The 24,451-nt window shown below is 37.0% G+C and overlaps 1 protein-coding gene across 7 annotated transcripts in view; it reads right to left on the reverse strand.

Moving 5' to 3' along the window:
- The window catches only part of LOC117411924 (protein diaphanous homolog 2-like), a 403,755-nt gene that overhangs the window by 356,776 nt on the left and 22,528 nt on the right, over positions 1-24,451 (reverse strand). For 4 of the 7 annotated variants that reach the window (XM_058989329.1, XM_058989333.1, XM_058989332.1 and 1 more), the window contains 4 exons: positions 24,389-24,421; positions 22,351-22,527; positions 17,776-17,880; positions 13,701-13,721 (listed from right to left, as the gene is read on the reverse strand). In XM_058989329.1, the coding sequence (XP_058845312.1) occupies positions 13,701-13,721; positions 17,776-17,880; positions 22,351-22,527; positions 24,389-24,421 (336 nt within the window). The remainder of the gene's footprint in view (positions 1-13,700; positions 13,722-17,775; positions 17,881-22,350; positions 22,528-24,388; positions 24,422-24,451) is intronic. The other 3 variants (XM_058989330.1, XM_058989334.1, XM_058989331.1) reach the window with 2 other exon arrangements.

Genomic DNA, 24,451 nt, shown 5'->3' on the forward strand with positions numbered 1-24,451 from the left:
GATGAAAAACAGTAACATTAAAGACATGATGGCTTTGTCATTTTAGTCTACGTGGGGGTATTCCATTCTCAGAAATAATGATCTGATTAAGTATCCCCCACAAGTTTCTTTACAAAATATTGGTCCTTAGCAGTAATATTTTGGGCAGGCAACATGTTTAAATGGGAAGCACTGTCATATGTTGCTGTGCATTTATGCCAAGGTAGGGTCTCGCCTCTATGCCCCATTTCAGCATAAAAAAGGAAAATAAATCCATGCAATAATCATGACAGGCGAAGGTCAAGATAAAACCTTGAGCTTCGAGCAGAGTGATTACACAGGCAAATCAATCTGCGCCAATAGTGCCCACTGTACTACACATAGAGCGCAGGCCATGGCTCATTACAACGATGTTCCCTTTGTATAAGACCACAATGTTCACCCTGGCTAGAGAATAATGTAGCTTGCTCAATGTAATACAAATACCATATTTCACTGTGCAGTGGGGATGAGTAGTGGATGATAACTTCTTTTCTTTTTTTTGAGATGCCATTTGAAAGAAATAGCAGGATCACAGTTCCAATTACACCTTCCAACCTCTTGATCACCATCTTGTAGCGAAGACCAATCTGTTTAGGTGGGAAAATGTCTTTTTTTTTCACTATAATAAACTGAAGCAATAGTTCCACCTTCAGCTAAAAATGTCAAAGTTGAAAGAATCCCCCCTCCCTCCCCAATTTATATATAACTGGATAACATCTGGAATCCAGGATTCTAATATGCAACAGCTGCTCTGTAAAATGTATTCATTTAAAGGTCCTGTATTAGTTTCAAGGTTCATGCACTTGTAACGACCTACACTCATGACACAGAGGTCGCTTTTTTCTGTTAAAATTCTTTGTGTTAAATCATTTACAGATTTAATGTATCAGTTCATTATAACAAACTAGATACTTTTTTTTTTGTCAGGTGCCAGCTGTATGTGGGTCTAAGATGGTCCTTTCATTCCATCAGGGGAAAGCATTCATAACTCACTGTTCATCTGCTTAATAACCTGCATAAGATACTTCAATTATGATCAAAGAAAACCATCTGCCTTTGCAAAATGACCTCTGTTGGTCATTGAGGGGTGCATTAATCCATTTTTAATATACTGACTGGGTACTAAGCAAGTGGAAGGAGCCACAAGGATAAATCTAAATAAAATAAAAATGAAACCGTCAACCCCTGCGTTTATTAAAAAAGTTACTGAAACTGAAGAGAGCCATCACAAGCAGTCATTGTACAGTCAGGTACAGGTGCATCAGGTATCAGGTGGTGCAACTGTGGGTTGCTTAACCAATTAATTAATTCTGTACGTTTGATTGCAACATTTAAAAGTTAAACAAACTGGGCAACTGAGCTAAAGAGCCCAATTCCTTGCTTTTTCCAGAAGGAGGTACTGTGTACACATGAAGGATAGACACTGTGGGATGGGAAGCAAAGCAACCAAATAACCCATCATTTCTTGAAACCCAAGATTAACTTTAGTCACTAATTAAACAGGTGCCAGTCTACCTGCTGAGAAGCCTCCTTGGAGAAAGAACGGAAGACAAAAAAAGAGCTTGTGGTTAAAGGACAGCTGTGTGCAATTGCCATCAGGTGTGAGAAACAATGTGCGTGCGCAGAGGGAAGGCAGGCAGCATCTGCTTTACTGAGCTAGTGAAGCAAAGCATGGATTGCTGTGGGCAGTCGGTTAAGAGCAAGAGTGTGTGCAAACAAAGACAGCACAAGCCCTGGTTAAATTAAGACATGAGGTTCTGAAACATCAAAAGACTTGGCGTCAAGATGCAAGTTTTTTTTTTTTTTTATTGCTTTCCCGGTAAATAAATAAATTAGAGAGAGGAACTGAACAAAACATGAACCAAGCTCTTACGTGGTGTTTTTTTTATTTTTTATTATTATTCTTTTGATACAGTACAGCAACTCACCTGTTTTCCAGTGTAAACTGGCTGTAACATGCATTTGTTAAAATGTATTTAAAGCAGCAGGGTAAATAGTAGCCATATTAACATTTACCAGATTTGTTCTTCTCCTGGTTTGTCGATTTATATATAGTTGGTTCTGTCTCACAGTGGAGACATTTAGCTGCATGTTCCATCCAATTGTGATAACATTAGGTTACAACAATATTCAGCACAAGTTATTGAGATTATCTAGATTTGGGGATACAAGTAGGTGCCCGCGAGCCTGTATTTTCACTGTATATCACACTTACATTTTAAGTTACATGTAGAAAACAGCTTATCAAATTGTGATGAAGCTTGGCTACACCGTTCTTAAAAGGTATTGACAGTATCAGAATCTGGGAATATAAGGAATGAACAGACATGTGCATATGGTGGATATTTCTGTATTTGCAGCCTTGCAATCATGGTGGGCATAAGTGAAGAATAGTGAAGAATGTGCTAAACTCATAACAGAAGATGTAACAGAGTGATTGTGAATCAGGTGTTTGACTGCCAGGGAAGAATGTCAAGATACAAGACTATATATGTATGTCTGTATGTATTTATGTATGTATAGGTATTATTTAGAACTAGCAACATGTTTCAACAATTACATCTATGTGGATGAAGCCAGGCAGAAACAAGGCTTTTTAATCAAATTTAACCTAGAGCAAAGTCAGAAACAAAACGGATAGGCCATTAAACAAATTTTGAATTATATTGAATAAAAAAGAGGGGGCCTTTTTTTTTTTTTTTTTTTTTTAAAGATTATAGATATTAAACAAATCCATTCACTCCAACCATCATTCTCGAAGACATCATAAAAACAGATTAAATTAAAGCTACAAAATTAATCTAAAAGCAAAGAACAATTGTCTATATTTTATGTGTTAATGTAACTTCACAATTCACTGCCTCTTTAGGTCTTATAATAAATATAATTATTATGAACAAAGAGCACTGCAGTGTCGCCGCTGCTCCTGTCTGTGCAGGATTATATTATTATTATCACGAACTGTTAATTACATTTAATGCAAGTAAAACTAAACCTCGTTTCTTTTTCAAAAGTAACCCTTTCTCAACTTCCTCACAAACACTGTTTTGCTTGCTTTTCTATTCATTTTCTGCTCATTACCGTTATTTTTGGTTCTTTTATTTATTTTCCTTTTCTATTTCCAGGGAACGTAACACAGTCATCTCAGTCCATCCCTTTTCAAACCATTTCAAAAAGAACAGATCCATTAAGATGATACAGCTGTAAATTGACATTAGTTAAGGAGACGTCATCTTGATGTAATGATTGGGCAAACGTCCAGAAGTCTTTATTAATGTAGAAGTGTTTTAAGATGAAACGATACACTGAATGTGAAAGTATATGCCTGGTGCATCAGTTATTCCTGCATAGGCCTACTAGCTGTTAAAAAGTGTTGGTTGAATGGTATAAAAAAGCCCCCGGGCCATAATTAGCAGCGAGTGTGGTATAACATTAAAAAAAATATGTATTCAGTACAGTATACAGTCTAAACTCCTGTTCCAAGTAGTTTCTTGGTACTTTTTGTTTGACTTGGCACTAAAAAGAGCCTGCAAGTCTTGTATTAACTTTAAAATATACAAACCTGCAGTGCCCCCACTTAATCCAAAACAATGCTTCTCCCAGCTTGGGCCAGGGTCGAGATAGCATTCAGATTGTGAGCATTCAGCAGCTCTGCTGCTAGGATTACACTCCCCTCAAATAGCTTTACGAACCCCCAATTTGTTACAAAGAGAGGATTAAGTCAACATGAATTTTTATTCAGGATGTCGAGGGTCATCTTGTTTAAGACGATAGACGAGACTTTCCAAAGCGAGTTTCCAGCTGGGACGGTATTGAGCTGAGCCGGGTAAGGCTGAACTCCCTATGGGATCAACTTCCTTCCACAAAGGAGAAAATACCATGTTGTCTGTGGGAATCCTCTGATCCTCCCCAATGTTATCAAAAGAAAAACAAAAAATCCTACCCTTTCCAATTTAAAGAAAACAGACCATTTTAAATAATGCTTCATAAGCCAAGCTATCTGCCAACTTAAGACAATGTAATCCTTACAATTACTTCCCTTTCAGTGTTGTTCTGCGAGTTTCGGTTTGCTTAATCTATAATGATTGCTAAGGCCTGTTCGATGGGAGACGCCAGCTTTCAAAACCACCGCCTGAGTCAGTTCAGCAACGCTCGCCAAAAAGACAAAAGGCATTGTAGCAAGCTTCCCAAACCCCTGTTGACTCCTTTAAGAGAGACAGAAGTAGCTTGAATGAGGTAGCTAGGGAAGCCCCCACACGAGCCCACCAAAACCTTTTGTCAGGAGTGTTGCATATTCTCCCTACAATGGCTTTCAATCCTGAATGCATTCCCCTTCATAACTCCTATGTTACTATGTAGTTAAACCAGAGCTGCTTTTGATTATTAACCCGATTTAACGTTCTTTATTTTTTTATAACATGTATTCATTGATATTTATTTATCCATTTAAAATGAAGAGGCTTAGATGATTGAAGTGGGGGATAATAACCCCATTCAGCAGCAGTCTATGTAACATGTTTTATTATATATTTAAATGTGTAAAGTCCACAGAAGTTTGCTTTCAGGCAACATTCCCTTTTGTTTTAGATATTGTTTTGTTGATCTTACTGTAACAATGGTTCATGCACCTCTGGAGGAGTCAGAAACCAGGGAAAACATATTCGTGTAAGAAATATATTTTAAAAGGTTGTGATTGAGAGCATTTCATGTGCAGGGTTAAAGCAAGGCCTTCATGAATAGCATAACCGCAATAAATCATGACCATACCGATCTGTATTGCCATTAAAAGAAACAGGTAGCAAACAAAACGTCAGCTACTGGAAAGCCTACCAATGTTCTTAAATGGGTGGTGCTTAAGACAAAGGAACTGCATATTTCTCCAAGGTTAATGAAGCACAGCATATAAATAACAACTGAGAAAGAGGTTGAGTGTTACCGAGTGCACCAACAACATGCATCACTTGCTTTGCAGAACTAGAACTATGCAGGGATGGAACCTCCATGTGTCTGAGGCCATTCCAACTGGAGAGAGCGCTGGAGTCACGATAATTACCGTAACATCTTCAGAAGGGCTACAGTTTATCTTGCTCAGCTATACATTTCATTAGCTGACGCATAACCCTGACCATCCTTAAATATCACAGATAATACCGTTTGAAGAGGTATGCTTCCTATAAAAACATTAACAGGGCGATTGAATGAGACAGCTTTGAAAAGGGTCTTTCTGAAATTAATGTGGCCTTTTTAAAAAAAAAAGGTCTATAAATTACTCACTTAAATTATTCTGGAGAAAAACAGCTTTCCCTGTCCAAACCCAAGCAATGATGTCTTATTTCCTCGCAGCTTTGATCTCCAGATCAGCACAAGGGGAATACATTAATCTGCACCACACTGTCACACTGGGGTTTCACACACCAGCACAGAAGGGATTCACTGTTTGTTTGGTTTTTTTTTTTTGTTTTGTTTTTTTCTGGATTAAACAAGAGATATCAGAGCTCATTCAATCATTCCATTTCATATTATTTAGTCATTTAGCAGATGCGACTTAGAGAACTATGCATCACAACTTCTGCTGAGAGTCACTTGCAATAGGTCGGTTTTACATCTCATCCGAAGGACGAGTACATATTTAACAAAGCATGAACCACCCACAAGACCACTGCACAACGCAACAATCTGCAGTTGTTAAAAAAAACAGTATTTAGTAGATGGTTACCAACGAACGCCCTCAAGAGATATTCAAGTCCAGACATTGTATCCTAAATTAGATAACTGACCCGGATAATGGGTGATAGATACATAACACTTAAGCTGTGACCGTATTAACTTAAGCTAAATAATAATAGGAGTAGTGCAAACGACCGGGTGTAATAAACCTTTAAAAGGGAAGTCAAATCCAACTCTCAGGTAGGGTGTTCAATATAAATAGATCTTTACAGAAATACCCACCCCCTCTTCCTCCTCGGGGGCTTCAGCAACACATTTCCCAGGAGTACTGTGTGTAAAAGCACCCAGGGGGGAGATAATTGCAATATATGCAATAAATAAATAAATAAATAAATAAATAAATAAATAAATAAATAAATATAGGAGTTTGACTGCTTCAGCCAAAACTTGAGATCTAGGTTAAAAACTGAGTCGAGAAAAAGAGAGAGCGAGAGAGAGAGAGAGAGAGAGAGAGAGAGACGGTCCAAGGTTTCATGCCCCAGGGAAGCTGGCAGTTCTGCTTTCTAAACAGGCAGTGTGTCTGGTAGTTCTTGTCTGACTGCTGGACGAGGCAGAACATGCTTGGCTTGTCACCTCGTTCAGACAGAATTCAAACCTAAAGCTCCCACAGATGTTTGGGGGCGGGGGGGGAGGGGGGGGGGGGGGTTATGTACTTCATCACTCTTTCAATCTTTACCGGAGGTGTGCTTTTAATGCTTTAAATCTGAATCCACCTGTGGCCTGATTAACTGTGTTGCCAGAATCAGAACAGTATGAAACATCACAGAGTTACCTTTTTTTATTTGGAGATTATGAATATTCAGTTGGCAAGGGCAGCTGAAAATGAAAGAACAGCATATGTTCTGGCTTAAAAATTAATGTGATGTAGTCTTCTAACACCTGTACCTCAAGAAAGGTGACAACACAACATATGTACGAGCCATTTGGATGCATATGCCATTTTGTCATTAACATTCATTAATGGATATGGAATGAATCAATGAACCAATGGATGGGCTCCTCAGCTGCTTGCCTTTGCAACCCATTTGTGTTACTTTTCATTATTTGGGGGCCCGTCAGCTTAGATATAATCACAACAACAGCATATTAAGAATGACACCATTTCCAAGTCAGTATACCTGACAGCATGTTTTTGTGTGTCAAAATTATAATTATGACCAACACTTCCCTGCCAAGATGAACAATTAAAAAAATGATTGCATAAGTCTGTGTACAATCAATAATTAGGTTTTCAATATTTAGCGTGATTGCAAGTGACTGCACACTCTCAATAATTACATTTTGTAATATGTGTTAATATTTGCCGTTGTCAGGGAAAATCAAATGCAGTTAGGTCCTATGAATATTTCTGTTCAGATCAAACAGCTATTAAACTCTAGATATGACAGAGCAATCTAGTATGCACAATACAAGGACAATATTTATCACAGTATGATGTAGCAGCTGTGAATGCTATAATCACACTTGCAAAATATCTCTTTTGAGCAAGGTTTTGAAGAGGACAACCAATCTGCACCCCACAGAACAATACAAAGCGGAGAGATATTTAAGTTCTGGAGAATCTGAAAAGTTACAGCTGGAAACAAAAAGCAAAGACATTAGGTCAAATACTGTACGCATCGCCAATACCAGGAACGAGGCATGCTTTCAGTTATCCCATAGAAACAGATTTGCTGCCACCTACTGGTCTTAAATCAAACAATGCAACAATTTTCTAACATCACTTCTATTGGGTTTGTTACCCTACTATTCAGCAATAAAATCAAATAGTTTGCAAACTGAATATAATTCAATTCCTTAGTCCACCACTAAGAACAGAAACCTTTAATATGTCAAAACAGTTTTTTTTTGTTTGTTTGTTTGTTTTTTGCAGAACTGCAGGACCCATAAAATTTAGAAGCTATTGCTTTGTTAAATCATTTGATGGGAATCTTAAGAAACCCATCCAAGAAGGAATATCCTTTATCCTACCTCCTACTGAAGGAAGATTATGTGTAATTAGCAGATGCCTGTTCAAAAGCAATCACCTAATCATGTGAAATTACGTAACAAAGGAGGCATTCATTGATTTGGCTTACAAGCAACTTAAACTTACTCTTTTAGTAAGACTTCTTACTTCCAATATGATGAAAAAGGCTAGGCTTGCAATTCTATTTCAAGGGAAGCAATATCAGAAACAATATCAATCTCCCTCTCTCTCTGCTCTGAAATGTCATGCAAACTCATGTTCTGAGTTATGGACTTTGAGCCACGCAGTTAAAAGTTCAAGCTGTTATTATCAAAAGGGGAAAAAAAAACCTAAGGGCTGATAACTTCATCTGGATTACATACATTATTTGAACCTTTCACCTTTTTAAAAACAACCATAAAATAATAATAGCTATTTTCAGCTGCCAGCAGCAATGAATTGTCAAGAGCAGTTTTTGCAGACAAACTTTCTTAAGCCTCCATCCAGCAAGTCAACTCAAAATGACGGGTTATAGGCTTTCGTGACAGAGTTTAAGGCCTGTACATTATGATATGAACATGCAATCTTTTTAAGACATTCTGGAATCTGCGTGAAGATTTATTTTCACACTCTGTGTGGCTAGGGAATGCTGAGCGGCCGTTCCCCTCAGTTTGGGGTCAAGGGTTAGGAAAGAGTTCCAGAGAATCTAAGAGTTTTAGAACAAAGATGAACTGTCATCTCCCCAGTCTGTACAGGTGTGAAAGGCACATTTAATAATCCAGCAAATGAATCTACTTTCCATACTCTGACACTGATGGTAAATCCAGAAATCTATGACAAACTGCACAGAGCAGAAGATACAAGCATAAAACTGTAATCTTGTAAATTAACGGTAATCCATTTTACTAAGGAACAGGGGAGACTGCATTCTTTCTTTAACATTTCCAAACCACAAATATTCTAATAAATGGCAAAGCGTGATTTTAATTTATAAATCAAGATTACTGGCTTCAACATCATCTTGGAAACCACATTTATATGGATTTCAAATCAACAGTACTTAATTAAAAACATACTGTAACCCATATCAGCAAAAATTTGCATCTTTTTTATATCATTCATGTTTTTGTTTTTTTTATATCAGCTTTTACTTTCATATTTACTTTGAATCAAGGGCGAACAATAATTAAAATAATTAAATTAATACAGTAAATCAATTTTGTGTATATATGCTGTTACATATATACATAAAATGACTATGCTGCATCCTCGAGTCCTGTAATCATATTTTTTATTTTATATATATATATATATATATATATATATATATATATATATATATATATATATATATATATATATATATATATATAATATATATATATATATATATATATATATATATATATATATATATATATGAGAGAGAGAGAGAGCGAGAGAGAGAGAGAGAGAGAGAGCGAGAGAGAGAGAGCGAGAGAGAGAGAGCGAGAGAGAGAGAGAGAGAGAGAGCGAGAGAGAGAGAGAGAGAGAGAGAGAGAGAGAGAGAGAGAGAGAGAGAGACACAGTGCTCCCTCAGTCTCCGGGGGGGACACAATAGGAGTGTTGTAACTGAAGAGGATTATAAACGGGGAACAGGGTGGTGGGCACCGCGGTACACAACACACATCTGACAAATACAAAACAAAATAACTACCACTCTATAATGCACATATAGTGAAGCAAAAATGTAACTTTCCGTCTCCTCTTGCAGCAAAAAAGTAAAAACATTACGTTAAGACAACAAGTGTGAGCCACCCATACTTATAATCACCATCATTATGGGACTGTAAACGTGTTGTATTGCCAGTCAGTGTGAACATTCACTGGCCCACTCCTGAATTAACACAAACTCATTTTCACAAACTCAGAACACTATAAATTTCCTAAGCCATCAAAAACAATCTTTTAATCTTCTACTGATGGTAGAAAGTGGCACCATTTTGTATAAAAAACATTCATAGCAGATACTGTAAAGTAGTACTACAGATGGTGGCTCAATGCCACCACTAAAAGCTGCCATCAAAAGGCTCCAGATCTTAAGAGGTCAAAGTAAAAAGACTTTTCCCGGACAGTTTCTGCATGGAACAGCTGATAAAAAGAACATAAGCCCCTCTCTCTGCTGTAGTTCACATAAAACAATCCTATTTATGATTCTCTTACTTAAACCTTTCTAGGAATATGTGGCTACAGAACCCAGTGAACGATACACATCTCTGCACTGTACAAAAAACCAAACCCACCCCTTAGCATTTAAAGATTAACATATAAATAATTAATGCAAATACATTTCCACGTGGCCATATGGGAAAGTGTACCCTTCACACAGTCAACACTTTAAACAGACTGCATTAGATACACCTCATTCTTGAAAGGACTAATATTTCAATTAAATATACGTCAATCATTTCTCACCCAACATTTCAAGTTATTATTTGACTGAAATGCCTGCTGCCTGCATTTCAATAACTACCACTGCTGTATTACAAAAAAAAAAATAATAATAATAATATATATATACACGTAGAAATGAATTAGATTTAATTGTCAGTATCTGTCAAAAGCATATCATTTTTAATGCAACTGATTATGCAACACAACCACAAATCACTGAATATTTTACTTCAGGGTTTGAAATAATATTCTTGACTGTCACAGGCAGATTAGGGAATTAGCCCTTTCCAATGCTATATTGCAACCATGAGTACAAACTTAAATGTGAATTGAAGTTGTCAACTGCTGTTGAGGGGCAGACAGAATAAGCAACACAAAAGAGGGCTTACTGACCAGAGAATGGGTTATTTCAGTACACACAGTTCAATATATTATTGTGTTTTTAACCCTTGAGCTACACAAGGAATTGAGCGGACTTTCAAACGCGCTCTTCTTAAAATACATTTGAGAATGAGGAAACTGACAATTTGGATAACCAGATCCAACCTTTCAATACAATAAGATGAATTAATAAATGCTGCACTGCTAAAACCCATTTCCTATCAACATATTTCTCAGGATGTGGGGTGTTGCATACAAGAACCCTTTTGGCAAGCTGCAATGAAAACAATCTTCTGATCTGCTTGAACATATTGTGGCCTTGATTTAGTTACACATTACTATTCAAAACAGCTGGCATTCGGCACCCTTCCGTGTATTAGGGCAGACTGCAAATTGAATAAAATATGCTTCAAAAGGTTAATTCTTTCAGTGCTGTGAAATTAAACTGTGATAACTGGGGACTTCTCAAAACAGTAAATGTAATGAATCCGTGTGTTTTAGTTGATAAGGAGTCTCAAAGGGTTCATCAAATATATATTATATAGTTTTTACAATACGTGTGCCATTACTGACATTATTTTTTAAAACTCTTTAAAAAAAAAAAATAGTGCCCAAACATGTCTCAGTGGCCCCTGACCACACCAGTTCTCCTGTGCCTTTTTTTTAAATGCAGTACCTGGGCCAACTGACAACTACCCCAATAAGTGGAAAAGTGAAAAGGTCAAATCTGCCTCCAGGAATCAAAAACAGACTTTATCCATGACCTTCCCAGACAAAAAACCTTTTTCTCAAATCTGACAAACCTCCTGTCTGGTTACTAACAGCAAGGATCCAATCCCCGCAAGTCTAAAGACACACTTGGATGAAATTGTACGTCCAGTAGTCAGGGATTGTGACTGTTTCCATAGCAACGGCCCGTATAAATCGAGGCTGCCAGGGCTTGTCGATCTTTGCATGCAGAGCCCTGGCAGGTTATGTCAAGTTACATTGCGTCTCTTCAGGTAACGAACGCATCATCTTTGAGCTGAAATAGACTGGTATCAACATGGCACCAGCATTTAATACAGTACCTGCCAGCGGTGCAGCTCACATTATAGACTCTGTCAATAACAAAGGAGTTGCACAAAGTGGAGCAAACATTAAATGTCTATATTGTGCTTTACTCGTAAATACTTACTGCTCTGCCTATGGTCACACACACACACAAAATGGAAGCAGTTTGCCAGGGGTGCTTTCTGAGAACTTACCAAGAGCCACATATGCTGGCTTCACTTATTAACAAGTTACATTAGAAACCTATCACACCCCCAGTCATTCAGCGCACAGCGACAGCAGCCAGATACAGTTACAGCAACTTCATACGAGCACGTCCTCGCGACCTGGATAAGATGCCAAACAGATTTCATGCTTGACGAACAGAAGTAAATGCTACAGATGCTGTCTTGAACTGCCTGAAATGCCTTTCCAGCTTGGAGCAAGTAAATGGGAAAAGACAATTCAAATGGTGCTGATGCTGTGCCCTTACCTTTTAGTTACTGCATCTGTTTTTTTGTTTTTTTTAACAATTTCTCAGCATGTTTATTTATTTACATATTTTTCCTTTTCCTTTTAACGGAGTGTACATTACATTTAGGACAGATTGTTCTCCAGTTCCATTTACAGAAGGTGAAATGAGATTTACAGTATATGCCATCTACCTGTTCAAACAGAACATACTATTTTCCATTATACGATGGTGTTTATGCTAGAGTAGCATACACCAGGTGTATTATATTCTTAGAATAATGGTAACTATGTTAAATACTGTAGCGCTTAATCCAAATTGTAACATTGCTCTGCCAATCCTGCCATTTTCCATGGTAGACTTCTGATTTCTGGGTTCTGCTCTTATTAGTGAAACCTACTACTTTTAGGGCGTAAAATGTATTTCCATTAAACAATACTAAATCCAATGTGTGTAGCCATTTAGTAAAATGTAACAAACAGCAATAAAAAGGTACATACTGTACTGTAACAATCCTTCTTATTATGTAATTTATTCATCACTACTTCACTTTTTAATGAGGTTAATGTACTTAATTTAATAAACAGCAGCGCAAACTTAATTAACCTGCTGAACGTGGACATGTATCCTTCCAGACCATACAGAAACTCACCCCCTTTGAAATTATTAGTGGATAGTTAAGAAATGGTACACCGCTGCTGTTAAATCAAATACATTGTCCAAACTGGATCACACAATACAGAATAGGGACCACAATTACACTGGACAACGGCTTAACTCTGAAAAAAGACTACTAGCCAAAGTGTTTGTTATTTAAGTTTCTGTAGTATTTCTGAACAAAACATGGGTCAGGCCATACCAAAACAAGCAGCAAGTTACCGTTTATAGACCACAATACAAGCGCAAATTGGGCTATTATAAAGACAACAACTTTCCTCTACTAAAGGCTTTTTCAATCTTTGTCCATGCAAAAAATAAATAAAAAAATCAAGCAATGAAACAGGCATTGAAAAATGAAAATTGCAAAATGGTGAAATAGAGGAATAGTATTAATCACAGGCACAAAAAAAAAAACCTCGAAAGATTAAGCCAGTTTTAAGCCTTATTGAGAAAACAATGAAAGTCTCTCCAAGATAGCATTTTAAATGCTTTACTGCAGTGGAACAGAGACATAGGTCTTTGTGAAGAGTATTCAGATATGTTACATAAAAGATTAAAACTGCAAACTAAATTAAACAAGCCTTATTTCAAGAAAAAACAAATCTATTCAATACAAGTAATTTCTTACAAAATGAGTACAGCGTGTGAAATGTAATTAAGTGATGCATTTTCTTTGTGCCATCGACTGAGGAAAGAATAAACATTTAGACGTAATATGATTATTCATATAAAAACGATTGCTCTCTTTGCACATTTATGAGAATTTGATGCTAATATGCATTTTGCAATGTATTATAAAAGTTGAATTAACAAAGGTTCCTTGCTCTCATTTTGTAGTAAGATCAATCTTTTGCAAAACGTTTCCAGTTTTGTCTGCATTTATACAGCTTGTTAAATGTATTAATACTGTAAAAATGACCTCAGTTTTACAGTCCAGTTAATGATGTACCATGTAGCATGAAGGAGACTCAGTGAATCTTAATATTTTAATATAAGCTGGTGAGAGAATTAGAAATCACTACTTACCACAAGTTTGCTTCCCGTTATCTGCATGCAGGGTGTCAACGCAGAGGAGTTAAAAGTGCAAAAAAAACAAACACAGCACAATTATTAGTAGACCCAGGCTTCACACACTTCTAGTATATTAGTACAATTGTTTTGGTTACTCAATATGTCTTCTGGTTTGTAATGTAAATAAAAGTAAAAGCATTCTAATAAGAAAACAAACAATGTCTGCATCAATAGTTTTAGAATCCACTCCTCTATGCTTTAGCTTGGCCAATTATTTTTGAAGGCTGAAGAAATAACTGAATATTAAATTCCTACTAAAGGTGAGAATCCGGGCAGGCATACACAGCTCAGAGGTTCCAGAACAGAACAGATGTTACCTGTGGTATTTATTTATTTATTTATTTATTGAAAAGAACCAACACATTGGGGCTGTGATTAGGTTATACACTTTTGGGTTAGAGACTGACATATAAACTGGGCAAAGACTATCCATTTTATAGCCTCCTGGGTCACAGGTATGGAGTCTGCCAGTCACTGTATAGGACAGAATAGAGGTTTTGCCAGCTGAAATTTAGTGGATTGCTGCTGGACCCCATAAGAAACTAGACTAGCATTCTGGCTCACGATTTAGCGGACGTGTGTGTCTGCTTGCCCTAGTTTCTTCTCAGTGTTTGTCCAGAATGTTTTACTGAGAGGTATAGGTTCCGGATGGAGCTCAAGAAGGAAACAAGTATATGTCAGGAAGTAACCAACATCTTTCAAGTACAGTTTATATCATGTGTCAGATTAAAAACATACCTCTCGAGTCAATACAATGTGATGCTCTGCCTCTTTGTTCACTGGAAATAACATTGAGTCAGCATAGCTGTCGACAGTTTTACAGCTGCTGTCAGCAATGTAAGGGTTTTTAATGGAAAGAACTCTTCTTTAATGATTTATTGCATGTTTGATGTTGAGCACTGTCCAACAGATACAATGTTGTCAATGCTTCCCTAGCATATTGTACCAATGACAGCCACTGTTACAATATATTGACATTGGTTTCACTGGTTAAAAGAGGTCTTGGTACAGAACCGTGGACTTGATGCTTGTATTTTTCTTTAAAAAGATCAGGTTTTGGATTAAAGAGACCCAACATTCCTACCTATTAAAGCAACTAATTGCATGTTGCAATGTTTTCTTCCATTCTAGTTTATCCTGCTGGTTGGTGTGGCAGAGTTCTTTGCCACTGCATTGGGTCCATCCAGCACTAACTTCAAGGGAAATTAACATTTTATAATAGAGGATTGATGTTTGGGAGAACAAGGCCACCGTCTGATCATTCGTTCAAGGTCATGCTTTAGTATAGGGTCAAGATTATTCATCATGAATAAACTTCATATGTAATAATTTAAAAAAAAACCTATACTGAGCATTCACAGTTCTAGAAGTGGAGATCACCGAAGCATAGTTTGCAACACATATAAACAAAGAGCCTAAATTTAGTGTTTGTCATTTCATTTATTTCTTTACAGCTTCTGTTGTCGGAGCCATTCTCACGTTATTTGCTAAGCAGACATTGTATTTTCTTTTTAAACACACAAAAAAAACAAACACATAAGCATTTTAGTTTAAACATTTCTGTATCATGTGTAATGCAAGGTTAATAAGAATATGCTATGAAGGAGGATAAAAAGCAGCAAACAATAGTTCAAGGCATGCATTTTCAGCTCAAACAAAACATTGAAATTACACATTTATATAAACTGTCAAACATGTAGTCCGAACATAAATTCACTTGATAATTGCAACATATTTCTTCTTTATGAACAACATCACATTCAATAACCTCCCACAGAGAAATGAGTACAATAGGTAATAGTCTGAACTTCCTGGGTTTTTTCTAAGATAAACTATATATAATTATTATTATTTATTTCTTAGCAGACGCCCTTATCCAGGGCGACTTACAATCTCAAGTCCTTGATATAAAGAAAGCTCGGCAGACCGATTAGAACATCATAAGGCCTTAGACTCCTAGAATATCTATATCCATACTTACTTAATGTAGGACAACAAATGTGTCTTCTGCTGCAATACCCTTTGAAATCCCATGTATCAAATGCTATACATGTTTCTATTTCAAAAGGGAGTTGATGACTGATTAAATTAGCACACTCTTGAAAAAGACCTGTGTGTTGTGTTGTATAATGTACACATACTGAAACAGCCAGTTGCACATATGCAGGGTTACAAAGCAGATCTGTGCATGTTTCTATTCTATGCAGTATAAAACTTGAACCCAAACTTGGAATACCCATGACCGAAAGATGAAGACATTCACAGCTTTTGATCTCAGCTGAACTTTTCCCTTTTCCCGATAAATTTGAACTGCCAGCAAAAAAAAACAAAAAAAAAACAAACACTTGTGACATTTCTATAAAGCTGGGAATAAAGACTGCTTCTGGCAATTCAGACGTGTAAGGCAGCTTGTAATTCCTAGAGGGGGGGTCTGGGATGATTATTGTATTAGGAACTAAATACAGCCTGAACTGAAGCAATTTCCTCAAACTACCTCTTTCAAGCTAACATGGAGTAAGTGGTGGATGGGTGCAATCCAATGGAAAGCATGTGCTTCAGGGTGCCCTACGGCCAGAGCTCAACCAATGCCCCAGGATACTGATTCAGCATCAACATGGTAACTCATTCAATACCATCACCTCAACCTGTGTAAAATAAGTGTCTCCTAGCCTCTATTCTAAGTCAATTTCCAACTGTGTCCTCTCGTCTTGTTTTCTATGCTGTACTTGAAGCATTGTGTCTTTCTGTTTTAATTAAAATTCCAATATCTGCACTCCTTGAAGAAGTGCAGGGGTGTTAACTAAACTAAATCCATTGCTGAACTCCCTTTATCAAATTCAATAGAAAAACACATCTGAAGCCCTCTTCCCAGTGTAAATGTGATATTTTTAGAAATGAGTTTCTGCATCTCGGTGGATCTATCGAGAATAATATAAAATACATAGTTTCTACGCTCTGCATGTGAGGCATGCTGAAATTAACTCAATAACCTTCTCTCTTTTTATCTGTTGAAAAAAAATGTAGTGTGATGAAAAAAAAAGAATAATAAAATACCAGCAAAGCATGGAATACACCATGGACTTAAGTCACAAGTTTGTGTTCATATAAAAAAACACAAGCGAGAAAGACAGAGACAGGCATGTAGTAGCAAGATTACTTTAATCAGGGGATTTTTATGTTTACACACACACACACACACACACACACGCCTATATGTTTATTCCAAAGGCACTAGGATAGGAACGTTATGTGATGTGCCAGAGTGGGGTGCGGAGAATATTAATCAAAATTTTGAAGTGAAAGCATGGCTTATGACTGTTCTGCTCGTGGCAAATTTCACTTATCACCTAAAACATGTTTCTGCCCTCAAATACTGAAAGCAAATGAAATAGGAAGCAGGCTCCCACACTACTCCTACACTGTTACAATGTGCCAATGGTCAAATTGTTTGACATTCAGCTCTGGTCTAAACTACAATTGGACTATGCAGGGTGTGAAATCAACACTGCCATTCATTTCCTTGTTGTTCAATGCACAATGCATCCCATTCAATTCCTTATATCCCCATTTGATTGTGCTAGTTCCTTGTGCGGGAGTGGGGAATGACAGATATCTTGATTGTAAACATGAAAAAAAAAAAAAACACACAACAAAATGACCACATGGAAAATACTAAAGAATCAACTAGTGCTTATCTAACTCTAAAGTCTCTATGAACCTATACGATAAACATCACATAAAAAAAACTCAGCTTCAAAATATTTTGGCTTATTGGTGTATACTAATGAAAGTGTCATGTTTCAGATTACCGAGCAGTTGGGTGAAGTGTACTAAATTCAAATGAACAGTTAGCTCATCCACAGTTAGTGTACTATAACAAAAAGCAGCTTGATGAGCACAGAGGATGGGTGAAATGAGGCAGCAATGAAAGATGTGGGCTTAGCAGAGGCAGAGAGCAGATCAGGTTAAGCTTATTATTCCGTACTGTCTTGAAAATGTCATGTATTTTCTTCTTCTCCCCGTTACTTACAGATTTGGCAGTTGCAGAGATGTATTGGACAACCATCTCCCGTTTGATGCTCAAGTCTTTCTCACGTAGTGGAATCTTGCGATCCTCATTGAGATTCATGTCTTCCTGTTGACAGACAGTCATCAAAGGATGAACACACACAGTAGAAAAAGCAACACATGTTGCATTCTTGTATAAAAGCACAGGTTTTTTAAACCTAAAAATCATGCTTTTAAACCTACATACAGATTTGCAAACAAGGTTATATACATCATGTGTGTAGGTGGGTGCTTGCGTTTTATTATCAAGAATATATTGAGATGTTTAGATTATAACCATTCCCTTCTCCTACCCCTTTACAGTTTGATTTACCTGGTATATATATTTTTTTCTTATTCTTGTAAACTTCTTTGTAACCAGCGTGATATAAAACACTTTGGGTTAAAGTCTCAAAGTGCAATTTTTTCCAAAAGGAGAAATGCATACAATAGTCACTGAACCAGAAAAAAAAAAAAAAAACACAGATTTTTTTATTATTATTATTGTAGAGTAAGTAAATTCTGTTATATTCATTTGAAATTGTAATGGCGTTTTCTTTCAGAAAAAAAAAATTGCTACGATTTGCAATAAATAGTTTTGAGAATTTAACCTATTTGTGCGAGTCCTTTTTAAATTTAGAGATTTGGTTCAACTAAGTAAATGGTTTTATTCCAGTCCGTAGTACCAATATAAAATGTATTATGAACACAAATTGCTCGTAGCTGTTCTTTCTTTTGCACTTGGGAAGCATTTGTGGTTGCGGTCTGCCTGTCTATAATACACATCCTAACTGACATAGATGAACAGAAGAAGGCATGATGAAATCTATCAGGCATTGTATTGCTCTGCAGGTTTGCAATTTGTTGAATCAGAAAGTAATTATCATCACCACCCCATCTGCCACACAGTTCTAAAAATGAAATGTGTAGCTGGGTCATAATATGTCTGCATCTGTAACAAATCTAAAAGCCTATAATTAATCTTTTAAAAGACTTGAGATATTACGATGCGCATTATGCATTATTTTATGCACTTTTATGGAAAGTGTGATGACATTTCACAAGATGATGTATAATTGCAATTTCTTTTTGTCACATTTAAAAATTAAACCCCTTCTTTGGCTCTAAAATAATGACTTTCCGTGAACTTTTTTTGCAAACATTTGCATTCTACAATTAACTGGTTTGTAGACCCATGTCATTTTAATTAATGCCTTTATTAATCTGCTTACTTCATTGAATTCAACTGTGGTAAAAATTTTTTAAAAAAACTGGCTCTGGTAATAAGTTAATTCTGCAGCTCTAGGGTGCATGCGTTAAGATCAGTGCTAAGGAAAAAGACGCAAAGAGCAGTTTTTTTTCTGTAGAACGCGATACAACTTACTTTAACAACAGGCTACAAAAACTAAAAAGTGACAGAAGCACACCGTATCTGACCAAAACCTTTCACGAAATGTACAAAAAAGATCAGTCACAGAAAGATATGACGTCTACCAATAACAGAAAGAGGATCAGCTATAGAAATATGAAATAAAAGAAAATGGTCTACGCAGCACTACGATGATGTGAGGAAGAAACTGCAGCTCCTCAACACTTGTATGTGAACAGTTCTTCACCTACATTAATAATGAGGGGCCCCTATTACGTCTTGTTTAAACTTGGTAAACTGTAGGGAAAAATATAAATCTGGGCTGCAGACACATCCAGCCAAATGAAGCATGCCCACATAAACCTTAGAAACCCCGGGTGATAAACAAGTTGAGATACAATCGTTTTTGACCCACTATGGTGCCGCACATAATGACTCACATTAAGGTTTATATGGAATATTTATTTTCAGGCTTTGTGGAGCTAAGGCCAATTCTTATTCTTGTCAACTCATTTTTCTCATTCCACTGTCAGCTAATAGCTTTATATTGTGTATAAGACCAGGATAGGTATAATTATGTATCCTTCAATACCAATAATAAATAGAGAGCCCTGGCAATCGCTTGGTCTATTCATTCCTCTGTTTTGTTATAACATATTTCAGGACCACGAACATGCCTTACCAGTCATCTATCACACAACAAATTGAAGCGCAAGTTTAATGTCACGCTGTTTTGAACACAAATATCATAATTGAGCAATGCAGTGAATCACAGAGTCAATGCACTGAGGCAAGGACATATTGTGTGATCCCTGCAATGTTAAACAGACTCCTACCCTTTACATGATCCAACAATAAAGACGACAGCCAAAATACTCGGGGGCATTTAATACCTGCTTCAGAGAGATAAACTGTGAGCTTTTCAGTTTTAAACCATTAATACAAGGAAAAAGCAATATATATATATATATATATATATATATATATATATATATATATATATATATATATATATATATATATATATATATATATATAGTCCCCTGAAATTCATATTAACGAGAATTGACTGTCCTCCTGTAAGTATCATAACTTGTCAATGCGGCACCATGATCTATTTTGTGTTAACTGTCTAGGCTGCCAAGTTAATAATAATAATAATAATAATAATAATAATAATAATAATAATAATAATAATAATAATAATAATAAATCTGCTAAAATCATTTAGTTTCAATTTAAAATAATCTTTTATTTGCATTACACCAATGTGTGCAATGCAGCAGCATGTTTTATTTTGTGTTGCAATGTATAGATATTATCCTTCGGGTACCCTCTGCTGCAGCAAACCACAACTCAACTGCCGCTAATTATTTGAACAATGTCACATGACTCTCGTAATGTATAATGCTACAGACCTCACTAAGACGACGCAATAAATATTTAAAATTAGCATATTGCGGCTGTCTTCATTAACATATTTTCTCTTAGTATATACGACAACATTTTCACCTTGTTATGTGTCACAACGAAAATGCTAAATTGCAGTATGTTTGCACTGCGACTGGCCCATCTTAGTACACCTACCCCCAAATGCAAGACCAATCCTTAAAATACTCCACAAGGGGGCATCATTCATCTGTTTAACAGCTCAAGCGATAATCTGTTCAAACATTATTGGAAGAATATGTTTATAAACCACATATACTCCATCTGCAAAGCAAATTGCGAATGTGCAAATAGCATCTGCGGTGATAATTGTATTTTGCAAGGAGTGGGCCAGGAAGGTGGTTATACAGGATACAACAGCAGCAGCTCTAACACAATTCTGTCAATGTAACAAGCACATTTACTGCCACAAAATGCTTGTCTGTCTTTCCATGATTAAGAATGCAGAGATGACATGCACGGGGGGGGGGGGGGGGGGTTGGGGGGGGTTCGACCAGGCAAACACCCAAAATCATCTGAATTGTTCTATCATCCTGAGATTGTGCCAAATGTATGCATCAGCACAGCAACTAATACCCTAATCTTACATGCGTAATTACAATGACTGGCACTAGCTCTTGTTTAATGAGGTGGCAGAACACAGAACTGCCCTCTGACGTGTAAAAACTGTTTATCCAGCCTTGTGGAACTGATGTGAGAGCAAGCCAGCCAGCCAGCCTCCCCTCTTCACTGCTTCTATAGCTTGCAAACAGTAAAGATCTCCATTTCTTTCAAAGGGAGACCTTGTACTATCCTGTGCACCGGGGTGTCCAGTCCGAACAAAACTCAGGCTTTATTTCAGGATTGCCCCAAGGGTTCCACGGGCGGAAACTTCATAGAAAGAACCTAAAATCTCCAAACACTGTGGCTGAAGTGATAAGACAGGAAGCAAACAGATGTAAGCTTTAAATCCTGGATAAGACATTGACAGGCGGGGGACTCCTGGGTGGTGAGGGGTGCAAGGGAATAGGATGACAATAAAAAAAACAAGCCTCCTTTTTTGTTAGGCATACTCCAGGCTCATAAAATATATGAAGCTTTTGACTCTTTGTAAGCAAGGCAGTAATGTTCCTGTTGAGATGTTCTGAATTATACAACAGCTCCTTAAATTCAAAATTCAATATTACGTTGCGTACCCTTATAGTGTGCACTAACCAGAGCTAGCTCTGTAACGAAATGGATTCAAGATGCCTTTCAGGTGGAGCTCTTATCATATTCATTAGCACTAGTAAGAGTTCCACAACTTTAGTGTAGCTTTTATTGCTTCAGTCCAATTAGAAATTAGCACAATTGAAAGGAGTGCTAACCAAAGTTTTAAAATCAATGTTTTAGCTTCCTTGTTACAACAGCAGTATCACTGGTCACCCTTTTCTGCTTCTGAAGAGTTTTTAGCCCACAGTATAGAGCGGTTTTAGGAGCAGAAGTTAACCTGCTATCCTGGTACGAAACCCATTCCTGTTCTGCAGCTCAGATTCAATGCAGTTGTCTAGCTGCAAATCGACAGCACCACACAAGATACCAGAAAGAAGAACGCTGACGCTAATGCTCATGAGAGGTAAGAAAATGGCTATAAAAACCTTGGTTCTCTTTCCTACAATCTGTTAATGGAGATGTACTGCAGAGATTTCATTAACAAAGTCACCCCGAAGGGCGCGAGCAGGTGTCACAGGCGTCTAGAATGGAGAAGGGAGTGGTGCTTACCATCATCTTCTCAAAGAGGTCGAAGATCTCCTTCTCGGACAGGTTCATGGATCGCTCGTCGAAGAGGGGCTGCGGGGCGGGCAGCTCGTTGGCAATGGTCAGCGGGTCTGTCGGGTGCTGAATGAGAAGCTTCTCACGCTTGGGAACCGATTTCCTTAAACTGGTGATTCTGTCCCGCTGGAAATGAGCAGAAAAGAGAACTACAGATAATCACTGCGTTTTAGGAATATATACCATGTATCTGTGTGGCTGCCTGTCTATCAGTGTGCAGTATTTTTTTTTAATACTTTTTAAACTAAAAAAATATATCATGAAAATATATATATATAATGCGTGCATGCCAGTTAACAGTTAATAGTCTCCATTGTTTTACTGACTTGTACAAAATAAAAATCAAAAAATACCTGTGAATTAGTGTAGGGCTCTTATATACATATAAGTATAGTACATGTACAGCTTACTGTAAATATGACATAACCGTCAATTAACCAAAAGTCATTTGTAACAAATTCAGAATGATAACATGCTTGTCGGACTTGCCTCAGATGGACTAATGTCCAGGTCGGTAGCACTCACCCTTTGACAAACTGGTCAATAATTTCTGCAATTCTCAATGTGAAGGAAACATGCGAGTATTCCTTTTTTTGGCTTTCGTATAATAAATGTTTTTAAAGGGCTAATGTGAGTTTAGGGTCCAAAGACATACAGTATGATATATATCATGTGAGTCTTAATGCTGTCATGGTTTAGAAGGAACTTGAAAGGAACTGTTTTTACAAAATGTCTTTCATGCCTGGAACCTCACAACTCCAGCTCTGGCAATGTGTTAATCACTGTGCTTTTCATCTGAAACACTACTTGTTGTAGCAGAAATGAAATGGTTAGGAGTTAGGAAACTGGAGCCCTTTGAGTGCCGTTGACATGCTGGTTTTGGTAGTTGGTGGATATCAACCATCCTAGTAACTTTCCATGACTTCAGTTACTGGAATTCATTTAGAATATATAATGAATCCACAAACCAGCAACCAAATCATGTCTCTGGTAATCAACTAGTTGGCTAGTCATAAAAAGCTGCATTAATATAAAGCAAAATCGGTGATAAAAAAGTACTGATGAATATAAAGCTCTCATTGGCATGTAGAAAATGATGTTACCATACATTACTCTGCATAGCAGCATTACAGCTACATGACCATAGACTGGAAAGAAGATAATGCTGAATAGTAACAAAGTCGCCTCATTTCACACACTTGCTAGCGAATCTCAGAAAGTTCCAAAAACCATGCAACGAATCTGTTAGCGGTGACTGAGGAGACGGGAGCATGCTTTTTGGAGAAATGTGCATTCTATTAAAATGGGTTATGGTTTACACATTGAGAAGATTGAAATATTTGTGGACATAAGAACACACCAAGTAAGAGCAGGGAAACAAAACTGTTTAAATGAGAAGAAAAAACAAATGGTCCACAAATATTAAAAGAGTAGGTAGCTTCGAATGTCATTTTTAGTTTTTTCTACCCCCCCCCCCCACCCCCACCCCCCACCCCCCACCTTGCTATTTTCTCAGGTGTTCTGGTATCAATATTGAGTTTTTAGAACTGTTCTCGAAATCTGCCTTTACCTGGCTTTGAGCTTGATTGCAACGGATCCTAACTGCTAAGACTAAACAGCCTTCCTCATTCCATTAAAACCATGTGATCTTTCGACTCTGACAGACCGCTCTACATGTATATAGAGTAGCTGGGGCTGAGTCACATTGTCACATGATGGAATAGAATGATGCCGGCTGTTCTGTGCTGGCACTTTTGATCTCTAGCTCAAAGCCAAAATACAGGCCAATTTGTAAAAAAAATATATATATATATATCTCAATATTGGAGCAAAAGAACCTAGAACCACTCAAAATGATTGCAAACACCATAAAACATGAGATAAAATTTCAATGGCATGTAAAGCTAGTTACTCTAAGAACTAAACAGAAATCATGCAAATGAAAAGAAAATAAACACGCAAAGAAACAAAACTGGGAACACCTTACCACATCATCAGCCAAAGTTTTTATGTGTATGTTCTGTAGAAGGGAAGGGTAAACAAAACAAAT

Source organism: Acipenser ruthenus, chromosome 16, assembly GCF_902713425.1.
Source record: "Acipenser ruthenus chromosome 16, fAciRut3.2 maternal haplotype, whole genome shotgun sequence".
NCBI classification, from domain to species: Eukaryota; Metazoa; Chordata; class Actinopteri; order Acipenseriformes; family Acipenseridae; genus Acipenser; species Acipenser ruthenus.